Below are 27,117 nucleotides of genomic sequence, written 5' to 3' on the forward strand. Positions count from 1 at the left end.
ATCCACTGGGCCTGCTTTGATGAGTTGGACTCAACCAGAACTCCACTAACCACCTCTATAAGCCCCACTTTAGCTAGCAGACTACAGTGTGTCTTGGGGACTCCCAGAATCAGTGCCAATTTCAAACCAGTATCCAATAGACCCTGGAAAGTGATTGTTTCCTTTCCCCAAGTGCACAGTAAGGTTCTGAGAAAGGCTAGCCCTAAAACTCTTAGGTATTTTAGCAAGGTCCTTCTTCAGGTAAACCCAGCCATTCCTTTACTTAAGGGGTTTTGGGCCTGCAGACTGGCTCAAGTCTGGAAAGTGGATTATAGGCCAAGTTCCCTCTTGCTATGATCCAATGTAACCTTTCTTTCATTTGTTCCATAGTTTTTCTGCTTATATAAATTGAATGAAACTGTAGAAGGCCGATAAGTTTTATGGAAACACCATGACTGATTAGCCAATAGCAAAGATCCACATGCCACCATAAACACCACTTTGCCTGTGCTGCCTATCACAATAACTACAAATATCTTGCCTTTGACAATTCAGTGCTACTACCTGGTCCCTGCTGTGCTGGGGCCCAGTCAGCCCATCATTTAATTCGTCCAATCAAGCAGCAGCCTCTCCAACCCTAAGTTCTGACACAAGGAAAAGAGCCACCAAAAAGCTCTTCAAATGTGCCTGTTCCCCTCTCACCATTTTGGGTCTTCATAGGATTACGGAAGGCCGTGTCTTCTGGGCCTTCCCATTGTGAAAGATTAGGTTACACCCACTCTGCCAATGTAGTTTCCCTAAGCCTTAAAATCTCTTCATCAACACTAAGCCAAGGGAATATGAAACATCTCTGGCTCCTTTTCAGTACACCATCTTTTGAGAAGCGCTTCAAACCACCAATAAAACGAACTTTTGACACCTTAAAAAACTGTTCAAGGGTCCATATTAAACCTAGAGTCTCCACTCAGTGGCGATGTGAGGACTATGTGATGTGTGAGGGCTAATCTTGGCTGTCAACTTGACATTAAGCTGAAACACAAACGGCTGGCATGCATCGGAAGGAACGTTCTTTACTGGGTCATTCGAAGTATGAAGAACCACCCTGCATCTGGGCCACACCTTCCAGTGGCATGGAAGGACATGGGAGAAGGGAGCCCTTGCTTTTTGCCTGCTTGCCCTCTCGCTCACGGGCAGGTGTATCTATCTTTCTGCTCAGGCATTACTGTGGGACATTAGAACCTATTTCACTGGGATTTCAACGTAGACCGAAGACCAGCTAAGACGCTCAGCCTCATAAACTGAACAACTATTGGATTTATTGGCCTTTCCTTTAGGAGCCAGCTACTGTTGGACTAGCTGGACTGCAGCCGGCACACCACTCTAATAAATGTTCTCCTTCTCTCTGTCTGTGTCTGTCTGTCTGTCTGTCTGTCTGTCTGTCTCTCGTGTGTGTGTTCAATTAGTTCTGTTCCTTCAGAGAACCCTGACTAATGCTGATTGTGGTACCAGAAGTGAGGTGGATCTTCTCACCTCAAATAATTCAAATTTTAAAAAAGCCCTTCACAGTGTGCCCAGATGCTTTTGCTTTGGTTGATTCTAAATGTATTTAAGTTGACAACCAAAACTAGCCATCACAGTTAGCTTTTCTCAATAAACTAGTATTACAAGGAAGTTCCATACCTCACAAAGGCCTGAAGAAAAACCCTACCACCAACATCATACTTATTGGTGACTAATACAAAAATGAAAAATCTGAATACTTCTCCCTAAAATGGCAAGCCAAGTATGTCTAGTATCACCATTTGTATCAATCTATTTCCCATTGCTGTAACAATATATTTAAGGTTAGTGTACCAGGGTTCTCTAGAAAAAAAGAACCAAAAGAAAAACTCTATAAAGTACTTAGGAATAAATTTAACAAATGAAGTGCAAGGTTTATACATTTGACAATTATAAAATATTGCTAAGAGAAGCTAAGGTTGATATAAGCTGATGTTATCTCACATTCATGAATGTGCAATGTTGCTCGCACAGTACTTCCTCCCCAAATTAATTTTCTGATTCAGTGCAGTCCCTACTGAGATCTTAGTAGGTTTTATAGAAATAGATAAACTGAATCTATGGAAAATTTATATGAAAATTCAAAAGACCTAGGATAGCAACACCACCTGAAAAAACTACAGCGAAGTCCAAAGGCTTCTATTTTCCCATTGTGGCTCTTACTATAAAGCTGTAGTAGTCAAAACATTATAGCAATGGCACAAAGACAGGCATAAGTCAGCTGCCCGTAATTGAGAATGCCCAAGTAAACCTTTACGTTCATGTTTAATTGATTTTAAACAAAAGGATCTACACAAGTTGGTGGGGGAAATGATACCCAATAAATGCTGCTGGGACAACTGGAATTTCAAAGAATGAATTTGATTTTTCTTTGTACTGTGCTGAATAATTAAATAAAATATGGATCACATACTGAACGTAAGAGTTAAATCTATAAAACACTAGGAGAAAACAAAAGAACATGTTCATGGCTTGATGAGTTCCTAGAAATGACCCCAAAGCATTTCATTATGAAAGAAAATGACTTATCAAAAGTTAAAAATTTTATACTTCCAAAGACCACAGTAATAAAATGAAAAGATGAGTCACAGACCACAGGAAGTACCTGCAAATGCTGTCAGATAAAGGATGCCCAGAATGTTTAAAGAATTCTTGCCTTTTGCAGGCAAAAGGTAAGAAGCTCAGCTTTAAAATGGACAAGTGTTAAATAGACATTTCACTAAGAAAGGGATCTGAATGGCTACTAGGCATATGAAAAAGTGTTCATCCTTAGTTACTAGGAAAATGCAAAATAAAAATCCAATAAGGCTCCATTGCACACTCACCAGAAGGGGTGCATAGACTGTTACTTTTACTATGAATGGGGGAAATAAGACTCCATCACTACTTGTTTTGTGAATGTATAAAATGCCTGGATACATAAGAAACAATGGTGATTAACTGCTAGCGCAAGTAGTTAAGGTAGGTAGAAGGTTATTCTCTACATTTATTTAATTATAAATAATATTTTCATTCTTTGAGAATTCATACATGTATGCAATGTACTTTGATCATATCCATGCATTCTTCCCCTTTGAACTCCCTGGACCCCCTTCCCAGCACATCTCCTTTCCACCTTCAATATCATCTCTGTATTCTCTTTGTTCTCCCCATCCCCTTCACCCTCCTTTTTTCTTCCTCCCAAACCCCTGTGTTCATTAGTGCTGCCTGCATGTACCCGAGTGTGGTGCCATCCACTGTCACATGGGCAACCTATCAGTAAACACACTTTCCCAAAGACCCTTTGTCCAGCAGCCATCAGCTGCCAATTGTTTCTCCGCCAGAAGTGAGACCTCATGTGCCCCTTTTCTGTCCATGCTGTAATTTTCACTGCCTTGATCTTGTGCAGGTGACTGCAGCTGTGGTGAGTTCATGACTGCAGCTGACATGTCCTGTCTAGAAGGCCGCATTTTACACATTTCCTCCTATCCTCCAGCTCTTAGACTCTTCCCTTTCTCTCTTCCGAGACGTTCTCTGAGCCTTGTGGGACAGAGTTCTTGTGAATGATCCATTTACGGTCGATCACTCGCGGTCACTTACTCTCAGCACTCTGACCGGTTATGAGTCTCTGCATTAGCTGTTATGCAATGCTTCTGTCACAGATGCTGAAAGCAGCACATATCTGTATCTATATCTAATCTATATCTACGTCTATCTATACATATTAGAAGATAGTTTGACAATATGACCATTTAGCAAAACAAAAGGGGTAAGTTCTCCCTTTGAGCCTACGACACCCCCAGCCATAGGATTTTGGCCAGCTTTTCATTATATGCTGGCTAGTTTTATGTCAACTTGACACAAGGGAGGGTCATCTGGGAGGAAGGAATCTTAATCAAGAGAATGCTTCCATAGGATTGTAGGCAAGTCTGTAGGGCATTTTCTTGATTAATGATTGATCTAGAAGGGCTCATATCACTGTGGGCAGTGCCACCCCTGGGAAGGCGGTCCTGGGGTAAGAACACAAACTGAACAAGCCACGGGGAGCGATCCAGTGAGCAGCACTCCTCCTGCTTCTAGGTCTGTCCCTTGAGTCCCTTCCCTGAGTGATGGGTGACAAGCTATAAGATGAAACAAACCCTTTCCTCGCAACTTGGTTTTGGTCAAGGTGTTTTATCACAGCAATAGAGACTCTTAAGACACAGTAATAGGTACAAATTCTCTTTTGTAAAACAGGCCTTGATTCCATTAAAAATGTTTGGTTACCTTTATAATTTTTGCCACCCCTATAAATCTGTGCCTCTGTTACATCAATATGCAGATCTTGCCTGGCATGTCAGGGTTGTGGCACACAGGGTCAAGATCTGGGTAAGACCAATTTTTTTTTCCTTAGCTCCTTCTGGCCTTATGAAAGCTAGAAGCAGGAAGGACGTTTTCTGGTCATTTCCAGATAAACTTCTGTGTCCTGAAACCAAAGTGTGTGCTATCTTCAACAATAGGCTCTTATCATCTAGTTTTGGTGGGCAAACATGTGACAATAGCCCGTGTTAATCTGGAAGCCTCTAGGGACCCCCTTGATCAACAGCTTACAGGGAGTGCCCCATGCCTGCTGAGATTGCTCTTGGGGACCAGTATTGTCCACCCATGCTGTGAAACACCATTTAGTTCCCTTTCTTCCTTCCTTCCTTCTTTCCTTCCTTCCTTCCTTCCTTTCTTCCTTCCTTTCTTTCTTTCTTCCTTCCTTCCTTTCTTTCTTTCTTTTTCTTTTTCTCTCTCTTTTTCTTCCTTCCTTCTTTCCTTTCTATCTTTTCCTTTCCTTCCTTCTTTCTTTCTTTTAAAAAATTATTAGCTAATTAAGTACTGGGTTCATAAAGCTTTTCATATATCCTTTCTTCCCTTAAGCTCCTTTTGTCAGGGTATTTTAAAACAGCAGCAGAAAAAGTAACTAAGTCAGTTTGGGGTGTGTGTGCTAGGAATTAATCCCATGACCTTACACAGGCTAACCACATACTCTGTTACTGAGCTAACTCCTTGAGAACTATATGTAACCCAATCTAAAGGCTTAATAAAGCAACAATGAGGGTTGTCATATACAAATTGGGTCAGCCATTACTTAGGGTAGAAGAAATTCACGTCATTGCTGAGGCTTGCAGCGTTGTCAGGACAGTGTGTACCTTGGGAACACACTATGGGAGATTGTAGAACTAAGCATTTTGATTGCAGAAGGTGTGAGACAAATATCTAGCGATGAGGATGATTTGGGAATCCCATAGTGCAGAAGGAGTAATGTCTCTAGAGTCATTGTAGGATCTTGGGGAAAGGGCAAGGTGCTTCCACTCAGCCTGAGCTTGAGCAGGGCTGCCAGGGTACCTGGTAGGACTTAGAGTCTATCATGGCTGCACCCTGAGAAAACACGAGCAAAAGTGTGCAGGCAGGAGGGCAACCATGACCAAGGGTTTCCTCGATTGGGAACTGTGGTAGTTCGAATAAGAAAGGACTCCATAGGCCCATATATTTGAATACTTGATCCCCCATGGGGGGGGGGGGACTGCTTAGGAAGAATTTGGATGTGTGCCCTTGCTAGAGAAGGTGTGTTGCTGGGGGTGAGCTTTGACGTTTCAAGAGACCCTCAAGATTCCCAGCACTCACTGTCTGCCTCTTGCCTGCTGGTCAAGAGTAGCCCTTTGCTACTGCTCCTGTACCATGCTTGCCTACCTGCTGCTGTGTGCCCCACCATGGTGGGCACGATCTCTATCCTTCTGAAACTGTAAGCCCCAAGTAAACACATTCATGGTGTTTTATTACAGCGACAGAGATGAAGCTAACACAGGCACAAAGCCAAGTGTTTGGGACCTCCATCTTTTCTTCTCTCACGCATAGTCAAACCGTATTTTTTTTTTCTGTCTTCCTGAAAAATTTAAGCACTGTACGGCTATCTAGAAGTGTTTCTTGAGATCCTCTGATGAGAGACGCAACAGAAGTGTGAAGTGTTGCTATCAACATTGCAAACGTTGACTCACAACACAAGTGCAGGGCCGGGAGCTGGATTGCAACTTCTGACATACCCGGGGGTTTTGTTTTGAGGGTTAAGCACAGTGCATGCGCAAGATTGAGAAGACCTGACAAGGAAAGAGAAAAATGGTAATGAGTTCAGCTGTCACACGGCCCCATGCTGTCAGGGAAAGGAGGGATGCCCACCCACACTCAGACGGAAGCCAGACACAACAGCTTCCCTCCAGTGACAGCTACAGTTGTGTTACAGCTGACAGGCATACAGAACAAACCCAGGCCCAGCCTTTATGCCAGAGATGAGCTGCCCTCTAGGCACGCTGATACCCCTTTAGCTCAGGGTCCATTGACATGTCAGCTTGGCAAACACTGGAGGTTTGCCTAGATAGTCTTGTAATCTGCTTGTGGTGGACAGGTGTCATAGTGTCACTGGAATAGACTAGAGACAAAGGAGGGAAGAGAAAAAACTGGCAGATGCATGTCTAACCAAGGCTTGTCATCACCCTTGTGTTTGCAAGAGTAACCAGTGAGGTGGAACTTAGCTCCCCCTTCTGCCCCTGACACTCCCTTCCTCTCTCTACATGGGAGCCACTCTCGTGCATGCTGGAGAATGCTCTAGCATTCTACATCTAGCTTGGAACAACTACTTTTACATTAAGGGCTCGCAGCTGGGTATAAGGTCTCAACCCTAGCGTTTGAGAGACTGAGGCAGGAGAATTGATATGAGTTCAAGGCCAGCCTGGGCTACAGAGAGACCCTGTCAACAAAACAAATACAAATACAATAGCTCATGCCTGTAATACCGGTGCTTGTGTGGCAGAGGCAGCAGGATTGCTACAATTTCAAGGCCACTTCGTCTGTGTTGAGTAACAGTTTCCTTCCAGATTGAAACATTTCAATGGGCAGGAAAGCTTTTTAAGCAAAAAGGTTAAATAACTCAAAATAGCTTCAGGAAGTTCCTAAAACTGACCCAATTCACTAGGCCCCCTCCCTGCCAGAGTAAGCAATAACAGCCAGAGTTACTCTCAGACTAAACAATCTAATCTAAAACCCAAAGAGAACTGTCATACAAGCCAAGCTGAAAAGAAAATTCTGAGACCAGACCAGCTTCCTGGGGAAAAAACAGAAGCCAGCTGAGTTGCCTGGAAGAGCTTTAGAGCAGACACTCTCCAACCTGTTGAGCCTCCTTCAGGCTGTGCAGTGTTCTCCAGGTTCCCAGCTTTTGTGAGCTGTGACCCTTTCTGGGGAGGGTCTTGGTGCTACAGCTGTCTGTGAGTCATTTCTGGTCCTGTAAGTAACACCTTGCCCATAGTCCTGTAAGTAATTCTAACAAAGCTCATTGGTTCACCAGGCTTGACTTTGGCGGTGTCTGTACTTTACTCTGCTATGGGGTCTGTATTTAGGCTGAATAGATGTGTGTGTTGCATCCTCCAGGAAACACTTTTGTCACACACAGTTTACACAGCGGGTTCTGAACTAGGTATGCTACAAAGCAAGGTCCTGTCTCAGAGTAAAAAAATAAATAAATATATAAAAGAAAAAGAAGTTAAAACAAATACACACCAAGGTTTGTCTTTCCAGCTCAGCCCTCAGTCTTTCTTGGGCCCTTCATTTGGTCTCCTCTGAACTGTGTCCACTCCACATTCTCCGAGGCATACTCAAGATTGTGTACATCACACAACTTGCAAAATATAAGTTACCAGAAAGTCCAGGAACAGACTGAAGCATAGATAGTCCTTCCCCTGTGGGCCTCTGCTTCCTGTGTCTGCTAAGCCCATTGTCCAGCCCATGCTGGAGCACTCTGCCTAATACCTCATGGCTTTCCCGCCTTACTGTTAGCCTCTGCTAGTCCCTATGCCTGAAGTATCTTGCTTTTACCTTCTCTGTTCTCCACAGAGCAAATAGCTGTCCCCTCCCTCCCTACCCCCCACTCTGTCTTGATCTCCAGTATGTTTCCACTCATTTGGTTTTCTTAGCACCTAGTACCTAGGTCCTTCTTACTACAGGTTACTACCTTTCCCTATTGGATGCATCACCTCCCATTAGACAGAGCCAGGGAAGGCATTCCTCCCATCTTTGTTCCCAGGGACAGAGGCCAACATCAGGTGTCTGTAGAACTGATATGCATGTGTGCTTAAAGGAACTCTGCCTGCTACCAGATCAAGCCTGGCCACACACAGGCCCACTAAAGTGAGGCAGAACAAGAAAGGCAACTATTTCAGGTCGGCTTAAGGAGAAGACAGGTGCCTCTTATTCAGCACATCTTGCTGGAAGGCTGATTTGGGAATGGTTTAGACCAGCAGAGAGTGTTTCCACACTGTCTTTTAACAGCTCAGGTGATACAGACCTTAATTGCCTAACCATAAAATGCTTCTCAGTTCTGCTAGAACAAACATTACACCCATGGGCTTTTTACTTTAAAAAAACAAACAAAATCTCGAGGTCTCAGCCAGGCAGCCGTGGAGCATACCTTTAATCCCAGCACACAAGAGGCAGAGGCAGGTGGATCTTTGTGAGTTTGAGGCCAGCCTGGCCTATAGAGTGAGTTCCAGGACAGCCAAGGCTACACAGAGAAACCCTGTCTCAAAAACTACAAAACAACAACAAAATGAGGTCTTGCTATGTAGCCCAGGTAGGACTGCAACTAGCCATCCTCCTGCTTCAGAGTGCTGGGATTACAGGCATGCATCACCACATCTACTTCTTGTCACTGCTTAGTCTGCTTCTATTCAAGTCCTGACATATAACATGAAAACTGAAGGGTGATCTGCTCCATGTCCCTTTTTCTGGTTGTCAAACTTGTAGTAGTAAAACTAAGAAGAAAAGCATTTAACTGGGGCTTGCTTGCGGTGTCTGAGGTTTAGTCTATTATCAGCATGACAGGAAGCATGGTAGCAGACAGTCAGGCATGGTGCTGAAGCCACCGTCAGCAGGAAGAGAGACACACAAGGGCTGGCTTGGGCTTTTGAAACCTCAAAGCCCACCTTCATTAATACACTTCCTCTTACAAGGCCACACCTCCTAATTCCTCTCAAGTAGTGCCACACCCTGATGACCAAGCATTCAAATACATGAGCCTATGGACAGCTTTTTTATCCAACCCCCCACAGCTGTTAATGGGACTGCTGGCTTCAAATTCTCTCTAGGCACACATTCCCATATCACAAGCATAATCGTTTAGTGAGCTCCCTTTGCTCCACTGGAAGGTCTAAACAGTATTGTTTGAAAGAGGGCAGGTAGCAACTAGAAATTTCCATCAGAAAAATTTTGCAGTTCCTTCTTCCAGAGAAGGAAAGTTTGGGAGCTGGAGGCACAGCCCAGTGTGAGAGCAGCTGCCTACAGGAACAAGGTCCTGGGTTTGTCCTCAGGCACTGACAATAAACAAATCAACGAGAAAGTCTTGTTTGGAGTGGGAATTATCTGTTGATGAAACTGCGGTTGGAGAAGCCACAGTTTACATGGTCTGGAAGGTTACCTCACAATTCTAACTGGCTTCCTAGCCTTTCCTCCGAGCTTGGATGCTGATGAAAAGTCCATTTTCTTGAAGTATATCTTAATGTAACATTTGATTTATAAAAGGTTTAAATGTAACTCCTCATGAAGTATAACTTTGTAACAAAATGACCACCCAGCCAAACCGGACCATTCACAGCCTGTACCTGCTTCAGCAAGCCCAGGCTTTGCCCGGCACCCGGACACAACCACTGTCTGCAGCTTTGAGCTCTGCAGTGTTTTTACTACATCTGAAAGAATGCAGCTTACTTCCCCAGCCGAGCTAAACTCTGTGTTGTCAGGTTGCTTTCTTTGGAGGTCGGAGTGAGCACTACATCACAGGTCACCAACGACAGGCTTAATGTCACTAAGCACTGGCTCCAATTGCTTGTTCTGTTGCAGAGTCCAATGTGTGCCCTGACCGCTTTCTCCCTTTTCCTCGACAACTGTTTCCAATGAGGCTGTGAACATGTATGTGTTTGTGTATGTGTCTCGGCCTTGCACAGGCTAATGTTCTACCAATGGATTTCAGATTACTGTGAACAAGCCTCATACACACGTGTATTTATTTGGAGCTTTCTAGAAGTAGGTTAGATTGGGGGGCATGCAAGTATTTGCTCACGTGAATACGATCCGTGTTTCTCAAAAAGGCTCTAAATGTTAGATTTCTTCCCTCCTCCCCCCTCAAATATCACTGTTCCTTGATAAAAAGTAGTTCTATATAATCATTCCTCACACATTTTTCATCTCACAGCGTGGTTTTCCTCACCTCCTTTGCACACTTTTCTCATGGAGCCCGGCCAGCTTGGCAGCTCTCCTCCAGCTGTGCAGAGTTTTTCAGACACAGGACACCACAGGCGGACTGTCCAGTGAGGCACCACTGCCACCTCACTTTAGTCTATATCCCCCACATCACCTCATGCCCCAGGTTCTCCTTCCTGAACCTTAAGCCGGATCCTATCTGCCCACCAAACTTTCACCGCACCAGTCAGGGCAGCCTCCACCTTTGTTGGGAGATGGCGCTTTGTGTTACCTCCTTGAATGCATGGACGGCCTAACAAGGGCACGTAATCAGACGGGGGCAGACCCTCAACCCTCTCTCTAGTGTCTCTACTGCCTTTGTAATCGCTTTCTTGACAGCAAGGTTCTGCGGAGTCCCCGGAAGTAGGCCGGGAGGAGAGGTACCCAAGAGGAGTTGCTGCAGGCGTGGACATGAGGCTGGAGGTTGTGATGGAGGGCAGGTGGGTGAGGACTCTATGATTTCCTCGGAGGTGGGCAGAATCATGTCAGAAGTTTCCAAAATATGTGTGTGCAGAGCCTTGCTGCATCCCCAGCCTTCCTCCCCTGGACCCTCCCTGCTAGCCCAGCTCCATTCCCTTGCATCAGCAATGCGTGGAGAAGCCTGAAGTTGCTGTCAGGGATCTTCCTGCATTGCACTGCACCTTGCTGTGAGGCAGGGCCCCTCCAGCAAACCCAGACATCACCGATATGGCTGGTCTAGCAAGCTCATACCAGGGACCCAGCTTCCGCCTGCTGACGGTGGAATTACCGGCAAGTTGGCACGCTCACCTGGCATTTTCATGGCCTCTGAGAATCAAAACTCAAGTCCTTCTTGCTTCTGTGCAGGCATTTTAATCACTCAGCCGTCTTCTTGGCTCTTTTATCCACTCTTGTGTAAAACGTTTTAGAAATGTATCCAAATTAAAGGTAAACAATGTTCTAGTATTATACTTTTTAAAAGACATACTTAGCAAGTACAGTACTGCCACGTCCAGCGCAGCTGCGGGGACAGACCTGACTGGGGTGGCAAGGGAATGAAGAGAAGAGGCATACTAGAGACCCGGCAGAAGACTGGATCAGATGGGCTGGGCTGTCTGATGGAGAAACCATGGCAGCTTGGACGCTTGGAGTGCTTATTACATAGAGTGCATCAAGGAGGCAGGGTAATTGCATACAGAGAAACAAGGAGGCTTGGGGGACACAGCTGACCAAGACCACAGGTTAGCTGATCTCGGTAGGAGCAGTCTCTGCAGGAGGCAGGCTGATAACATCCTGGATAGGGGCAGGAGGTAGAAGGCTACAGATTCCACCCGAGCGGCTCTGGGCAGAAGCAGAGCCTTTGCCATTTTCCTTGGCTCTATGGCTAAGGTCCTTGATATGGCTGTGCCCATGTCAAGAGCACACAGTCGCTCAAGACTTCACTCACTTCCTGGTCTCCCCGCATGCACAATAATGGCAGAAGTATCTGGAGAGAAACTTCCCAAACACAGGGCTAGAACAAGCAACCTCACCTTCTAAGCCATTCAACTAAGTTCCTCTTGGTTGTGTGACACCTGCCTCTGAAGCATGTTAACTGTAATTTCACCAGGGTCGACCAGAAAGCCATTCATTCACACGCCTTTTGACCAAGCTGTTCCCTACCTTATTCTTAAAAGAGTACAACACATAAAATTTAAAGAAAACATTAGTTTCCAATTAAAAGAAAATACAGCTCAGTTTCTTTCTTTCTTTTTTTTTTTTTTTTTTGAGACAGGGTTTCTTTGTGTAGCCTTGGCCGTCCTGAACTCACTTTGTACACCGGGCTGGCCTCAAACTCGCCTCTGCCTTCGCCACCACTGTCTGGCTCAGTCTTATTTTAATGAAAATTTTTGAGATAATTTGTATGTGTGAAAGGGTTTCCTGTAAATCACATCATCGTTTATTTAACAAAGCTCCTTTTTCTGGGATCTAGAGATTCGAGAGGCACTTGCTGTTCACAGAGAAGATGCTGTGTGGTCCGCCATTTCTTTATGGACATGGCTCATTATGATTCGCACTTGTCAGACTCCTCCTCCTCCTCCTCAAACTCCACTAAGGGTGCATGTCTGTTGGCTTGGGCTCCTTCTCTGAAGAACACCTTTTTTATCCTGCCATCCTTTGGAGCTTTTATGGTATGCTGCAGGGAAAGAGACAACAATGGCAGGCATGCCAGTGAGGGCCAGGCACACACCAAGCCAGGAGAGGCAGACAAACATGAGAACACAGCTAACACCTTTAACACTTTGCAGTTTCTCGGTTTGTTTGTTTATACACATCTCCAGGCACCGAGAAGATGGGAACACTTTTACAGCTGAGAAGAGTCAAGACTGAGCAGTAACACATTCGAGGACACTGGTGGGAAGCTCTTGTCTAACTAGCAATGTCAACCTGGTTCTACATCAGACTCTCACGTGGGAAGCTTAAGAAGTAGGGCTCGGGGTGCAGCTCAGTGTACCCGGCTAGCTGCACAAGACCCTGGGACCAACCCCAGAATTTACAACCTAGTACTGATCCCTGAGCCCTCCTGGAGGAGGTCACTTCAACTTCCCTCTGAAAGCAGGTCTACAGAGCTTCCAAAGTGAGTGTAGTATTGGCAGAATTAAGTTTGTCATCCTTAATTCAGCGGGAGGAAATAGTGACAGTGAGGGTTCAGCCGGGATACTGCTGATGATAATTTCATTAAGTTCAGAATGACAGGTACCGCAGGATGGTTGCTTTAGCTCTTTTCAATTAATTTGTAGCCAGTTCATGACCTTTAGTATTTAAAGTGTCATTAAGCCATCAAACAAAGCAAACAACAACTAGGCCCGGCTGTGCCCAGGGCTGACGGGGCAAGTGAACCTGTGACTTCACATACCTCCATCTTCATGGCAATCATAACCAGCAGAGAGTCTCCGGCTTTTACTCTGTCTCCAGCTTTCACGAACACCTAGGGGTTGAGGGATGCATTAAAACGCTGCTCCTTCTCTCTCTCCAGACTCAGGACATAAACAAACAGAACAGAAGCACCTGCCTACGGGTCCGGGCTATTTGCCAAGGACAGACAGATACACCAGGTAAACTGGAGGCAGCTAAGGTCCACCCAGTGTTGCTGGCATGGTTGAGTGTGTATATTCTTAGTCTCTTTAGGTCAGGACCCAGCTGTGCTTGATTTAGATGAACGGATTTTACATAACTTGGAACTGTTTTGTTTTTTTTTTCTCCAATGAATGTATAATCAGGACAGACATAGACATGTAAAGGACACAGGGAAGGATGGATACTTACAAATGTTTCATACAGGGTAAAAGATGAAGGTCCTGATTAGTTTTCTAGTTTAGGGATTGCTTATGATAGACAGCTTTTCAAATCTGCAGCATCTATGTTATAAGTGTGTAAATAGTTCTTATAAGAGAACTAAACAACACCATCAAAAGAACATCCCTATTTTCAGTACTTTTTAGTTAATCTAGTTTCTAAACAGTTTATAATGACATCACCAGGAGAGTTGGATCTCACAGTCACAAGCAACAATCATCTTTGGATGCTCCAAAGATCATCTGATCCTTCGTGATGCTTCTTTGGTATGGCCTCCTGAAGCCAATGTGTGCCCATTTTTAGATGTACAATAAATATTATCTGCTGTCATCCCTCACTGGAAACTGGGGTGAACTGAGATTGACCAACCTAAAGGCAGATCTAAGTCCTTCAGCTCACAGAGTTGAAAGTAGTGGATTAAATGATTATTTTCCTTTGTGTGTGTGGATTCCAAGAATATATAGCTGAATTAATTTTCTTGCTGTGCAGTGAATGAACCCAGGACTTCCCTCTATGTGAGGCAGGTTTTCTATTTCAGAGCCACATCTCTAGCACGATGGAATTATTATGACTTAGTGTACTGGGGAGACCAGATATCTGTCCCCACAGAAGTTAGATCATCCAGCTCTACCATACGAATGTCTGCATTCTGCTGCAACTCATGTTGAAATATTCAACCCAAGGTGATGGCTTGGAGGTAGGGTTTCTCGAAGGTGATTAGGTCACCAGGGATCTGCACCATCACAGAGAAAGCCCAAGAGAGGTCCTGTGCCCTTGGGTCACATCAGAGGAGACGGTCTGTCCGCTGTGACACTAAGAAGCAGGCTTCTCAACAGCCATATTCTGCTGCGGGATTTCCCCAACCTCCAGAACCATGAATAAACTTCATAGTTTCAAGTCCTTGGTATATAAAACTCTGTGCTAACAGCCCAAATGGACTAAGAGAGTAATTAACGTCACCTGATTCTACCCTTGGATGACATCAACCCTGTGGCTTGCTGGGTGTGGAGGTGTATGCTTGTAACTTTGGCTCTTGGAGGGCAGGGCAAAACAATTGCTCTAAGTCTGAGGTCAGCCAGGGCTACACAGTGAAATCCTGCCTCAAACCCACAAACACAAACAACTTCCTTTCCTACCGGCACCCCACCCCAAGCCACATGGTTCTCCCCAACACCCGCCTAACAATTTTATTTTAATGAATATGCAATTATTTCATTATTCTATGACAAAATTGTTGTTAAGTTTCACATTAAAATGCTGACTTTTTAGATAATGCTTGGTGAGAATTCTATTTTCCTTCCCAGGGATACTTTCTGAGTTGGGTGTGGTGGCAGCTGAGGCAAGAGGATCACCTTGGCCTAGGAATTCAAGACCAGCCTGGGAAATATGGCACTGTTACAAGAAAACAAATCCACTTATTTGTATTTGGACTTTAATTCACCCCTCCTCTCTCTGACTCTTTCGTTTCTTTGGCACTTGGATTGAATCCAAATCCCTAAGCATGCTGCGTACATGCCCTGGCACTGATCCGTGCTCCTAAATCAGCAGTAGTTGTGTGTTTTTGCCCCGGTTGGCCTCAGATTCTGGTGACCCTCCAGAATGTGTCAGTGTGCCAAGTTGCTGAGATCACAGGCTCAAGGCACGGGGCAGGACACATTGCACTGTGACGTAAACTCTTCCTTTCAAAATAGCAGTCTCAAGGCTGCAGAGATGGCTCGGTGGTAAACAGTACTGGCTACTCTTCTAGAAGACCCCGTTTGGCTCCCAGCATCCGCGTGGAAGCTCACAGTATTCTCTGACTCCTCCCAGTTCATGGGCACTAATACCAACTTCTGCCCTCTGTGGGCACCCCTCACCTTACAACACATGCAGGCAAAATGCCCCCACATCCCACATAAAAAACAAACAAACGTAAAAACAACCTCCCCCAGCAGTCTTGGGGTGGAGTTCAGGTGTAGGGTCTAAATTCAGGCACTCACTCACATACACACTCACCCCCCGCACCCCAAAAACAGTAGTCTTTATCGAAAAATATATAATTAGTTATTTACATTGACAATTGAACCACTATACTAAATTTTTCTTATTTGTGTGGAGTGTTTTCTAATGAGTGAAATTTAGGAGGGGAAAGGATATACAAAGGAAGAATACAGCAAACTCCAAAAAGACATTTATAGCCATTGCTGGCATCATTTCCCAGATGTCCCTTCATTACCTTTTCAATGGTTCCTGTCATAGGAGCGATGGTACCTCCCCGAGTTCCTTCTGAACTCACTGGAGACAAGTACTTGGGTACGGGAATGCCAATTTCAATACTGCCTTCCTATACAAACAGCAGACATAGAGTCAAGATCTTACCTCTCATTTCACTAGTCCACCCGAGGGGTTGATACAGTTTTCAAGTTATGAATAACTACTTGTTGTCATTGACACCTGGGCTCTAATAAACCTTAGGGATCTTAACAGGTTACCCAGCCTTGCTCAGCCTCATCTCCCATGACACAAAGGGAACGGTACAGATGCCTAACCGGGGATAAAGAATTAAGGGACAGCGCTGCAGGTGACTCGACGGTCCCTTTCTGGAAGTGGTTTTTATCGACATTCTTATTATGGAGCACAATTTACAAAAAGAACTGTACACTTACACACACACTATGCCTTTAGCTGTCAAAATTCTACACAGTAGGTGTGCTTACTAGTCAAGTTACAGATGGCAGACCCAAAGCCAGGAAAGTGTAATCGTACAAGGTCACACAGTTGCTGAGTGGCAGGGCCAGGGACTGATCCAGGACAACCTTACCTTCTGTGTCCTGCCTCCCAGCCTGGCACTCTTACAGCATTTTTGGCTACAGAAAGGAGGGGCAGGGAAAGCTGGCCTATTCTTGACTTTATGCACAGTTCCAATCACTAAAGCCATTTCACCGTAAACACCGAGGTCTTCCTACGGTCCCATCTCTCTGATAGACAGTCTACTCTCCTTTGGCTAGAGGCTGAGGACGCACTGGTCATCAGGCTCTAAAACAAAGCAAAGCCAAACTTGTCCTGGCTCTCTTGATGATTACCAAGCCTATTCGCCTCCCTATTGCCAGCAGCATCCAGTCCAGACTGCTTTCCCATGGTCACCTTTTCCCTTAACTCCAGGATGAGTCTGAGTAAAGTATTAGAGAATGCCAGCACTGAGAGCAGAGCCTCTGACAGGGAGAGGGTAAGCATTTCTGAATTCAAGAAAGAAAGCTGTCTTGTCTAATGATGAGAGTCCGTGGGAACAAAACACAAACAGAACTAGAGAAGGTAGTGAAATGCTTCTGGTTAGTCAATTCCTTCCCAAACCCCAAGAGGGATATCACCAGACCCAGACGTGGTAGCCTACACCCAATCCTAGAACTCAGGAAACTAAGGCAGGAGGATTGCCATAAGTTCTAGTCCAGCTTGGGCTGTAGGCCAAGACCTCATCAAAAAAAAAAAAAAAAAAAAAAAAAAAAAAAAAAAAAAAAAAAAGAAAAAAAAGATAAGAGTGGGATACATCACCATAGAAAACAGGTAGATAGTGTTGTCCAGGATGATGAACTTGGATTTCCTGGCTACTCCATCAACAGAGGACTTGAGGTAGGAACAGCCTCCCTCACTGGAAAGATCCCCAAGGACTCGGAAGGTCTTATTTTCAATCTGGGGGGAGAAAGGTCTTTAAAGTAAATGACCATGCAGAGTTAATAAACTCAGGACGTCTTCATCGTTATCAATAACAGTTTCAAAATTAATTTTTCCAAGGAACTATGTAGAACCCACTTCCCTGCAAGATTTCTAACCAGAACAGTTTTGATCTAAACAGCAGTAAGAGAATAAAAAAGCTATACGCTATCCATATCAGCATAATGCTACAGATGAACGCTCATTCGGAAAGAATAGTGATAAAGATGTCTAATAAATGTAGGAATAAAAGGGCTGGAGAGATGGGCCAGCAGTGATGGGCACGCGTAGCTCTTGCGGGACCCGAGTCCACACTCCTGCACCCGTGTCAAGCAGCTCACAGCTGCCTTCAGCAACAGCTCCAGGGGATCTGGTGCCCTCCTGTCCTCCCCACGCAACCTCCCTCAGTTGTCCATATCCACCCTTTACATTCACATAGTTCAAAACACAAACAAACAGATAAATAGAAACCAAACAATCGTTCAGCTCATCTGGCTATGCTCCACGCTGGTACTCATTTCCGAGTTCTGAAGTTCTCCTGTGCCAAGGTCAGTGATAAAACAAAGCAAGGCTAGAACGCAGTTAGACGGCATGTCTTCTATCTCACCAACGCACAGATCTGACCCGTGGGCTGTGGTCATGATCTGTAGAGACAGAGGAGCTGGGGACTGATCACACTTGTCCTGCTCTGAGAGGCTGTGCCAGAAGACAATCTATATCTCAAGGGAGTTGGCAAAAGGACACAGCTTTCTGTCTTAGAGAATATACACAAGGAAAAATTTCCCTCACACACAGAAAATCTGCTTAAATCTACATTTTTTTCTTTTCGACTCCTAACATATTAGTGTAGAAGTCTGAGTGCATTCTTTGATTTATTAATTTTTTATGTATGAGTGCTCTATTGGCATGTACACCTGAATGCCAAGACTGAATGCCGGAGGAGGGCACCAGATCTCATTATAGCCGGTTATAAGCCACCATGTGGGTGCTGGGATTGAACTCAGGACCTCTGGAAGAACAGCCAGTGCTCTTCATAGCTTTTTTATTCTCTTACTGCTGTTTAGATCAAAACTGTTCTGGTTAGAAATCTTGCAGGGAAGTGGGTTCTACATAGTTCCTTGGAAAAATTAATTTTGAAACTGTTATTGATAACGATGAAGACGTCCTGAGTTTATTAACTCTGCTCTGGTCATTCATACCAGAGGCGCTGGTATGAAGCACAGGGCACATAGCAAAGCTGGGTAGACTTCCCATGGCTCTTCTGAAGCTTACACAGAGAAAACTGCTGTGTCTCAAAGCACTGGGTAGTACTGGTAAATCCATTCTGTAGAGTTTGAAATCTTTCAGTTCATTTTAAAAATGATGTATTTACTGAACTTATAACTGACTTTCTACATTTTAACACCCTTTTAAAGATCCAGGCAAGGAGGCCCAGTGAATGAATGGTGACTGTCACCAAGACTGATGACCTGAGTTTCATGTTTGATTCTCCAGGACCCCATATGGTGAAAACAAAACCGACTCCAGTGAATTTGTCCGCTAACTTCTACACAGCTCTATGATGCATGCATGACCACCACCCTCTCTCCACAAACAAATAAAGAACAAGAACCTTCTTAGCAGGTCATCTTGCCAATAGACTTCTTTTAATGAAGGGCTAGCATAAGCTTTACTCCGGAGCTTTGTAGACAATGATTTAAGTTTCCTTGGGTTTTCCAACAGCCATTTGGAGAGACTATAAAATCAAATTGTCTTCAGAATAAAACCAATATGCTCTCTGGCTTTTTAAACATTTCCCCCCACGAGTATAGAGTAGAATTCTCTAGAGGCCACTGAACCTCTGAGAATGTTACACTTCATGATGACTAGTATAATGGGCAACTGTGTGATCTCAGGTTTTTGTTTTCTTCCCACAACTCAGCAGCAACAACAAAACAGTTGGATTAAAATATAGATAGGCAATATAGATAGATAGATAGATAGATAGATAGATAGATAGATAGACAGACAAATGTAACGGAGAAAAAAGTTCCCCAAAAGGACACACCAGTGGCCAGTAAGTACACACATACAAAGAAAATAATAAATAAATAAACAAACAGAAAGGAAAAAAGAATAAGAAACAAAAAAGAAAAAAAAGCCATTGTCCTTAAGTCACTTATAACTCAAAGCATCAACAGCTCACCGCCTCATACCCATTAAGATGGTTGTTATTAAACAACAAAAAAAGGTGCAAAAAATCACAAGTACTATGGCCAGGACGTAGAAGTCCTGTGCCCTTGTGGTGAGAATGCACAGTGCTGCAGCTGCTACAGGAAACTACAGTAGTTCCTCAAAAAGGAAAAACAGAATTACTGTATGATGTAGCAATTCTACTTTTAGATACGTACACAGAAAAATTAAAACAACTTTGAAGAACCATCTGTGCACACCCACTGCTAGAGCATTTTCACAATAGCCGAACGTTGGAAAGAAGAGCCCTTTGCATCCACAGATGAGTGGGTGAGGAAAAAAGAATGTATGAAAATTATCGACCTCCAAAAGGAAGTAGTGATGCTTGAAGACATTATACTAAGCAAAATACTCCAGCCACAAAAGGACAAATATGAAAGTATCACATTTCTATCAGGTCCCTACAGCAGCAAACTCACAGAGGCAGGAAGCAGAACCGTGGTTCTCAGGGATAGAGGGGAAGACGCTACAGCTCAGTGGTTCTCACCCTTCCTAATGCTGTGAGCCTTTAACGCCATTCCTCATGTTGGGGTGACCCCCGACAGAATTATTTTTGTTGCTATTTTTGTTAAACGGTGTTTCAGATGGTCTCAGGAGACCCCTGTAAAAGGGTCGCTTGAACCCCCGGTTGAGAACCTCTGCTGTAGGTGCCTCACAGGCACAGAATTTTAGTTTCAAAACATGAAAAAACAAAACAAACAAACAAAAAAACCCTTTTTGTTGTCACACCAACTGCCTTCTAAATATTTGTGTTTATGCCACTAGATCAGTGCTACTCTCGACCTTTGGTAGACGTGCTCCTTTTTGCGTTGGCTAGTGGTTGACGCAGAGACGTACATGTGGACAGTGGGCTGAGAGCGAGAGTTCTGAGTGCTCACCCACAGATGGGTATCTCCATCACCCCCTCCAGAGCCCAGCATCGTGTAAGAGGAGGTGGAAAGGAGATATGTATCAGCAATAACAACAACAACAAAACAGAATGAGGAGGTGTGCTGTGAAACACTGCAGACAGATAGGCACTGTGCACACCTGCACAAGGCCTGCTCGAGACTGGCCTCAGAAACGTTCTATTACGGATGGGGTGGGGCCCATGAGGCCTCATGCCTCGCAGGGGAGGAGGAGGAAGAGAAGGAGAAAGAGGAGAAGGGAGCGGGGCCACTGGCAGGTAATGGTTGCTGGAGAAGGGATATTAGCTTCTTAAGCGGTGTGACCAGCCGGGAGTGGCCTGTGCTCCGGCAAATGGCTCCCTCTCCATGCTTATCCAGGCCACCCTAACCAACTCAGTGGATTCAAGCGAAGTCATGAGAGTTGGAGAGGACCAGCTGGGGAAAAAAGTGTTGGTTGGGGAACAGGGGGAGGGTAAGAGGGCAATGGAAGAGGGGATGTGCTCACAATACATTATATTTATGATGGTAATTGTCAAAAAAAAAAAAAGAGAGGAAAAAAGTAAAGCTTTTGTTTTTCACTTTTAAACAGCTGTGGTGCTGGGTGGTGGTGACAGAACAGTATGAATGTATCTGTGCCACTAAGCTGTACGTCTAATTTTCCTATGTTTTCGAATAGCTCTTTGCACTTCTGACCTCTCAAAAACCTTTAAGTGCATACAGAATTCCCAAGCCTGAAGATCCAAGGGCTGCTCTTTTGGCGAATGTGTGTACATACCTGAGGGCCTTATTACCTGTTTAACTCAAAGCTATCCTTTTTGCTAAGTTTTTACGCTTAAAGGAATCACAGCCAAACTGAGTAAACAAGTCAGAAACAATACAGGCGTGATTCCTTCAAACTGCTTTGAAATAAGAGCATGTGGCACTCTTATTACAGTTACAATAGTCAAAGGCTTAAGGGAAATCTGAGAAGGAAAATTGACCATATACAATATGAGAGAGATAGGATTTGGCTCTGAGCCACAGAGCCAAACTATCAAGGCTTACCTGCATGTCATATGACCCATCGTGGTTATATGTCACAGCTATGACTACATCTTTATGGAACAGGGGAAATTGAAGAAAAAAAAAAAGAGAGAGAGAGAAAACATTATGTTACAATGGAGATGACAAAACTGTCCCTCTCAACTTTAAGTCAGCTATTCAAAGAAAAGGCAACATCTTAACTCCTGGGGATACAATGTTTTTCCTGGCAAAGTCCGTGACTGGGTTCAGCACAGCTGGATTGGCAAAACTTTCTCTTCGGAAAATGGACTTTTAACAATTCACATATTTTCGCCTACACACAAAAGCTACAGTGACTGTGCAGAAAATGTAACCAACCACCTAGCAAAGAGAAGGCCTGCTTTGAGATTCAAATCTACCATCTGATCACCTCTGTGGTCTTGGCTAAGTCATTCTTTCTATGTGCTTTCATTGTCCAGCAATTAAATGGGTCTGGGAATGTAATAACTGAGTAAATGTGAAAGTGGTTAAAAACTGTAATAGATCATAAGAATGTAAGAAATTGTTCATGCTGTACATGAATAAGGAATCGGGTGAAGGCTCTTCTCCAAGTTGGAAATCAAAAGGTATTTTCACATAGTATCTACAAGGCCTTGGGTTCAATTCCCAGCAACAAACATTGCTGTGACCAGAGTTATGCAAGTTAACACCATTTGAACTCTGGAAGTCCTGGCATCACCGAGATGTTTCCAACTTGGAATGTTTTTAATCTTGATCTTCTCCAGATCCTGATTAGTTAGTTATGCCCTGAATGATACTGAAACCTTGACATGAATATTTTAGGCTCATTATTGTCCCCTCCTGCCTCACAACTCCCATACTGGCATGGCTACAGTCTCCTGCCATCCAGCCTGAAGCTCTTTAGTCTTGCCTTGTGCTATGCCTTCTATGTCCATGGGCAGCAGCTGGCTGCCAAGTTCTTTCCTTCCAATACCCGTCTCTTCCTAATGCTCTACCTGACCTAGGCTGACTGGCTCTGAACACCTTCTGAGACCTCCCTGCTTTCCATCAATCCTTGAAGTTCCACATGCAAATTACTGTCCTGGTAACGAGGGCCCAGTGTCTCAGCATTGTTTTCTACTTACCTACCTATCTACACACACACACACACACACACACACACACACACACACACGGGCACAAAAACTGATTTATTCTTCTCAATATCAATCAGCATAGCTGTTTTCAAAAGTGGTGGAAATTCTCCACTGTTTGTCCTATAAACATGCTTTACATTTTTTTCCAGGAGAAAATGCCTTCAATTACACCAGATGATTTTTTTTTAAATTACAAAAATTACAAAAAAGTAAAAGTGTTTAAATGACATTAATGCAAGTGAATTACGGTAAAGATTTGATTATAATTTCACAGATTTATATATATAAATATGCATATATGTTATGTTTTATATCTCCAGATATTTTTGTTTCCACCAGAGAATCTTGACCAGCTCATTACACATTTAATAAGGCATGGAAATTCCGTGGGTATAGTGTTATATAAGCATGCATTAAGTGGAGTATGGTGTTCAACCCAGGCTTGAATTATTTTTGTATGACCTTCGGAAAATTACTAGTATCTGAGCTTTGTCCTTGGCTAAAGGAGATTACTTGTTGACAATAAAGGTGGTATTAATAATAGCATGGATCCTGCTGGCCTGCTCTGAACAGTGCAAATAAGAACTATCTCTGGAAAATGTTTAACACTGTAGCTAACGAGACATTCTCAGATTTTGGAGGCTGCCTTACAGATGACAGGAGTAAACGCTCCAGGCCAATGACAGTGGCTAACCACTTACACTGTGGGTATTTAATGGGTATTTGCCAACTTCCTTGGAGATCACCCAGTGGGGTTCTAGTAATGCCCATCTAAGCTAACGGTGACATAGCAGTCACAGTTTGTGAAGAGGAATCATGTCTATGACCTAAAGAGCCAAGAAGCTCCTGCTCCGCTCAGGGAAGGGGGTAACCGAGCTGGCAGCAAGCAGCTCCAGCCAGTAGGGATGCATCTACAAGAGCTGCCACAGCTCAAGGATACCTCACTTCCTCGTGTCCAGCATACTTCACCTAGTCTGGCTTCTCATGCAGACTGTCCTGGAGCAGAAGGGACAGTCACTAGCTCTCAGAGCATTCTGGCCCTCTGTGTCCTGCCTGGTCATGATTCCTTAACCATCTTCTGGCCCAGGCGCTAGCATCTTCTAACTTTAGTTAAAATGTCAGTCTTTACATTGAGCCTTCTTAAACTAGTGCACAGTTAAGAAAACAAAAACAAGACCGCCTAACCGGAAAGTGTTAGGGAAAGCATGGAGTCAGTTATCAAAAGGCGTGGGCATCCATAGTGCTCCGCCCCGAGTGGCCTTCAGTAAATCACTCTACTTTCTGTGCATCAGCATCCACACAAGACTCCCTCATTCCCCTCAGTAAGCTCTTGTGGAGATAAACACTCATACGATGAGACATACACTAAATGACAGCTCTTCAGTGACCCAAGCCACCCGATCTCAAAGCATCACCTGAACCTCTGTCTCCAGCAGTTCTGAGCACTGTTTTCTTAGCTAAAAGCAATGTTCTCTGAGCAGGAAAACTGCCAGGGCAATACAAAGAACAAAGAGGAGAGAGACCTTGCCTCAAATCATACCCTGCTCATCTCACTAATTCTTTGACATGTCTCATTTCAGTTGTTTGCTAGGAATATGTCTTATGGCATATTTTTAGAATACTTAAAAGCACAGAAGTGGGGAGAAAATGTACACCACTACCCCATGTCCCAGAGCCAATCAAAACTCACAGCTGACTGAGCAAGACCAGGCTGAAAAAGCTGTTTGGTTTGATGTGCTGTGCTCCTACGCTCGGAATCTCTCTCGTAATGAAATATTACTCACCACTTTTGCCACTTCTCAGAGTCATGTTTCTGGTGTAAGAGAAATTCAGTCTTCTCCCACTGCTGAATGAAAACGGAGAGAATTGATCTAGAAAAAATTTAAAATACAACAACAAAATTACAAGTATCAAGCCCCCCAAAAGTGTATACTTTACAAAAGTGCACAGAAATGATGGGTCCTCGGTCGGCCGCTCAGACGTGTATCCCGTTCTTACTATTTTACACTTAAGGTGGATACTCTCCCTTATGTCGCAGAGACGTTTATATGGGAAGTCCCAGCCTCTCTGGAGGACTGAGTGTCTGTAGTCAGCTCTGGTCCTCTGTGACACAGAGCTCCCATCGTGCCCCAGCCTCGACCACTCACTGTTTCCCTTTCACTGTGTCTCTGTGTCGCTGGTCCAGCTCTCTGTGCCGAAGCACATTCACTCTGCTGGCCCAGGGACTGTGGTGCAACTAAGCTGAATCCATTTGGTGTGAAGCCTGTGACTGTGATAATTATAAATTTGAAGAGCAAAGGAACAACGTGAGAGTACAGAAGTGTAAAGACAGAGTTGTGTTCTTTAAGCTTTCAATAGAATGATCTTGAACAAATCTAAAAACCAAAGGTGCTGACAATAGAATCCTATAGGAGGCATGAACATACAATAATCCTGGGGCTAAAGAGATGGTTTAGAAGTAAACAGCAGTAGCCGCTCTTCCAAAGGGCCAAGTTCAGTTCCCAAATACATGGAGGTTTACAACCATCCATACGTCCAGTCCTAGGGTATCTGATGCCCTCTTCTGGCCTCTACGGGTACTACATATAAACCACCAATACATATAAAAAAAAACCAAAACGGAAAAATTAATATAATAATATAATAAATAAATATAATAAAAGATAAATAGATTTAAAAATTATGTTTAATTCAATGTTCAGCATTATCCTGAGTAAATACCGTGGGGCAGGTCTGAGAGAGCACAGATCTTGTGTTAGTTAGACAGCGGAGCTGACTGACGCTGTAAGCCACCTATGAGGTACCTGGCTGCCATGAGGCGTTGGCCGGCCTTCGAGAGCACGCTAGAGGAGGAGCATATGTGTGCATCCTCTGACATGCCTGAAGGGCTCCAACCTCTATCCAGACTGAAATGTCATCATGGGATGGGAAAAGAGAGGAAGAAGACACCCACTAAGGAAACATGGCTAACTCCGACTCCAGCGTTCCGCGCTTAGACTCTGGGAGAGCAAGGGCGCTGCTGGAGAGCGGGTCCAGGGAAGCAAGCCACGAGGAGTGGCGATGCACGGTCAACAGGGGTCAGCAAGCTTAGAAACAGACCCGTTCCTACAATGCCAGGGCGTCAGTGGAGCCGCAGTTAAGGAGTTCATTCGGTCTATGTGTGCACTTGTGACGTATGTGCTTATGATATATGCACTTATGCTTGTGTGTGCACTTGTGATATATGAAGAGTTCTTTTCCACGCAGAAAAACGCCTGCAGAATCAGTCACTGGAAGCTGAAAAGGCAAGAATGACACACACACAGAGAAGCACGTTTCTTGCTGACTCAGAGAACACAGCGGGGGAAGAAAGGCGTGCTCTGTACCTTGCGTGTGAAGTCCGAAGGCGCCGGTCATATCTTTCTCTTTGAGGATGAGCCCCAGAGCTGCCTGGCACACAGACTCCTTGTCTACGGCGCTGTGAGTGGGCAGCAGTTCCTTGTGGTGTTGCGGGATAAAGTCAGTGTGTACATTCCCAGCCTCAAACTCCGGGTGGCCAGAGAGCCGGAGCAGGAAGTCCACGTTGGTGCGCAGGCCGACAATCTAGGAGGAGAAGCAAAGCCAGGTTCCGCTGACTTCAGAGAACAACATATTCAGGAAAGCGTCTGCTCTGTGACCAGCCGAGGGGTCATGTGCAGAAAGGCCACACTCACGGTCACTGCATGGATTATCACATATCTGGACGTACACTTCAAAATGTAGCTGAACGAGAGAACCCAGATGCATGATGTGGTACAGCAGGAAGGCTTAACTGTCTCATGTTAGGAAAATGATGAATGTTAAAAAAACAGACTTGAAATTTATTTGCAAGAGACCAAAGATTGTTATTTAGAACATTCCATAAAATAGGGTGACTGCAAATGGAGGCAGGATTGTGATATTGGACGAGGAACAAGAACAAACGGCCTGAAAGGAACTTCCTTCCAACACTAAAATCCAAAGTTTATTCATGGATTAAAAAAAAAAAAAAAAAAAAAAAAGGAATAACACAATCTGTAATTCACCTCAAAATAAATAAATAAATAAAGGATTAAAGATAAAGGTAACTATGGCCTTGGGTTCATGAATTCATTCTCTCGCCCACCCAGTCCTTATTTTATTTACTGAGCAGTTTTGGGTGCTAGGCTCTGACACAGGCTCGAGGGACAGCAAGAGGCAAAACAGACGCAGGCCCTGCCTTCATAAGGCCCAGACTGAGGCTGACCACGGTGACAGAGAACATCAAAGTGTCCCGCTCTAAACGGAACACCAGGAAGTGGACCCTGAGGAAGTGAGCAGGACTGAGGATGTTCAGCACGCGGTATGTGGTAAGGATTCTCTAAAGGAGAGACAAGAGCCCTTCTCTGCGCTGGTGCACTGAACCATAGCAGTATGATCACAGTGCTGAGAGCCATAGAAACCAGGGATTTTACACAGATTAATAACACACAAAAATTTCAAATCATTTGGCAGAAAAATAAACTCTGCCAAATGCATGAAAATGAAGATGACAATGATGA

General features: G+C 44.3%; 1 protein-coding gene across 1 annotated transcript in view; it reads right to left on the reverse strand.

Annotated features, from left to right (window-relative positions):
- Positions 1–12,194: 12,194 nt before the first annotated feature.
- Mccc1 (methylcrotonyl-CoA carboxylase subunit 1) overlaps positions 12,195–27,117 on the reverse strand; it is a 41,366-nt gene continuing 26,443 nt past the window's right edge. Inside the window, exons 13-19 of the mRNA XM_021633131.2 lie at positions 25,945–26,161; positions 24,364–24,450; positions 21,465–21,514; positions 17,143–17,280; positions 15,830–15,937; positions 13,175–13,246; positions 12,195–12,454 (exon numbers count right to left, since the gene is read on the reverse strand). Coding sequence (XP_021488806.1) covers positions 12,323–12,454; positions 13,175–13,246; positions 15,830–15,937; positions 17,143–17,280; positions 21,465–21,514; positions 24,364–24,450; positions 25,945–26,161 — 804 coding nt within the window. The 3' untranslated portion in view covers positions 12,195–12,322. The remainder of the gene's footprint in view (positions 12,455–13,174; positions 13,247–15,829; positions 15,938–17,142; positions 17,281–21,464; positions 21,515–24,363; positions 24,451–25,944; positions 26,162–27,117) is intronic.

Source organism: Meriones unguiculatus, chromosome 2 (assembly GCF_030254825.1).
Source record: "Meriones unguiculatus strain TT.TT164.6M chromosome 2, Bangor_MerUng_6.1, whole genome shotgun sequence".
NCBI lineage: Eukaryota > Metazoa > Chordata > Mammalia > Rodentia > Muridae > Meriones > Meriones unguiculatus.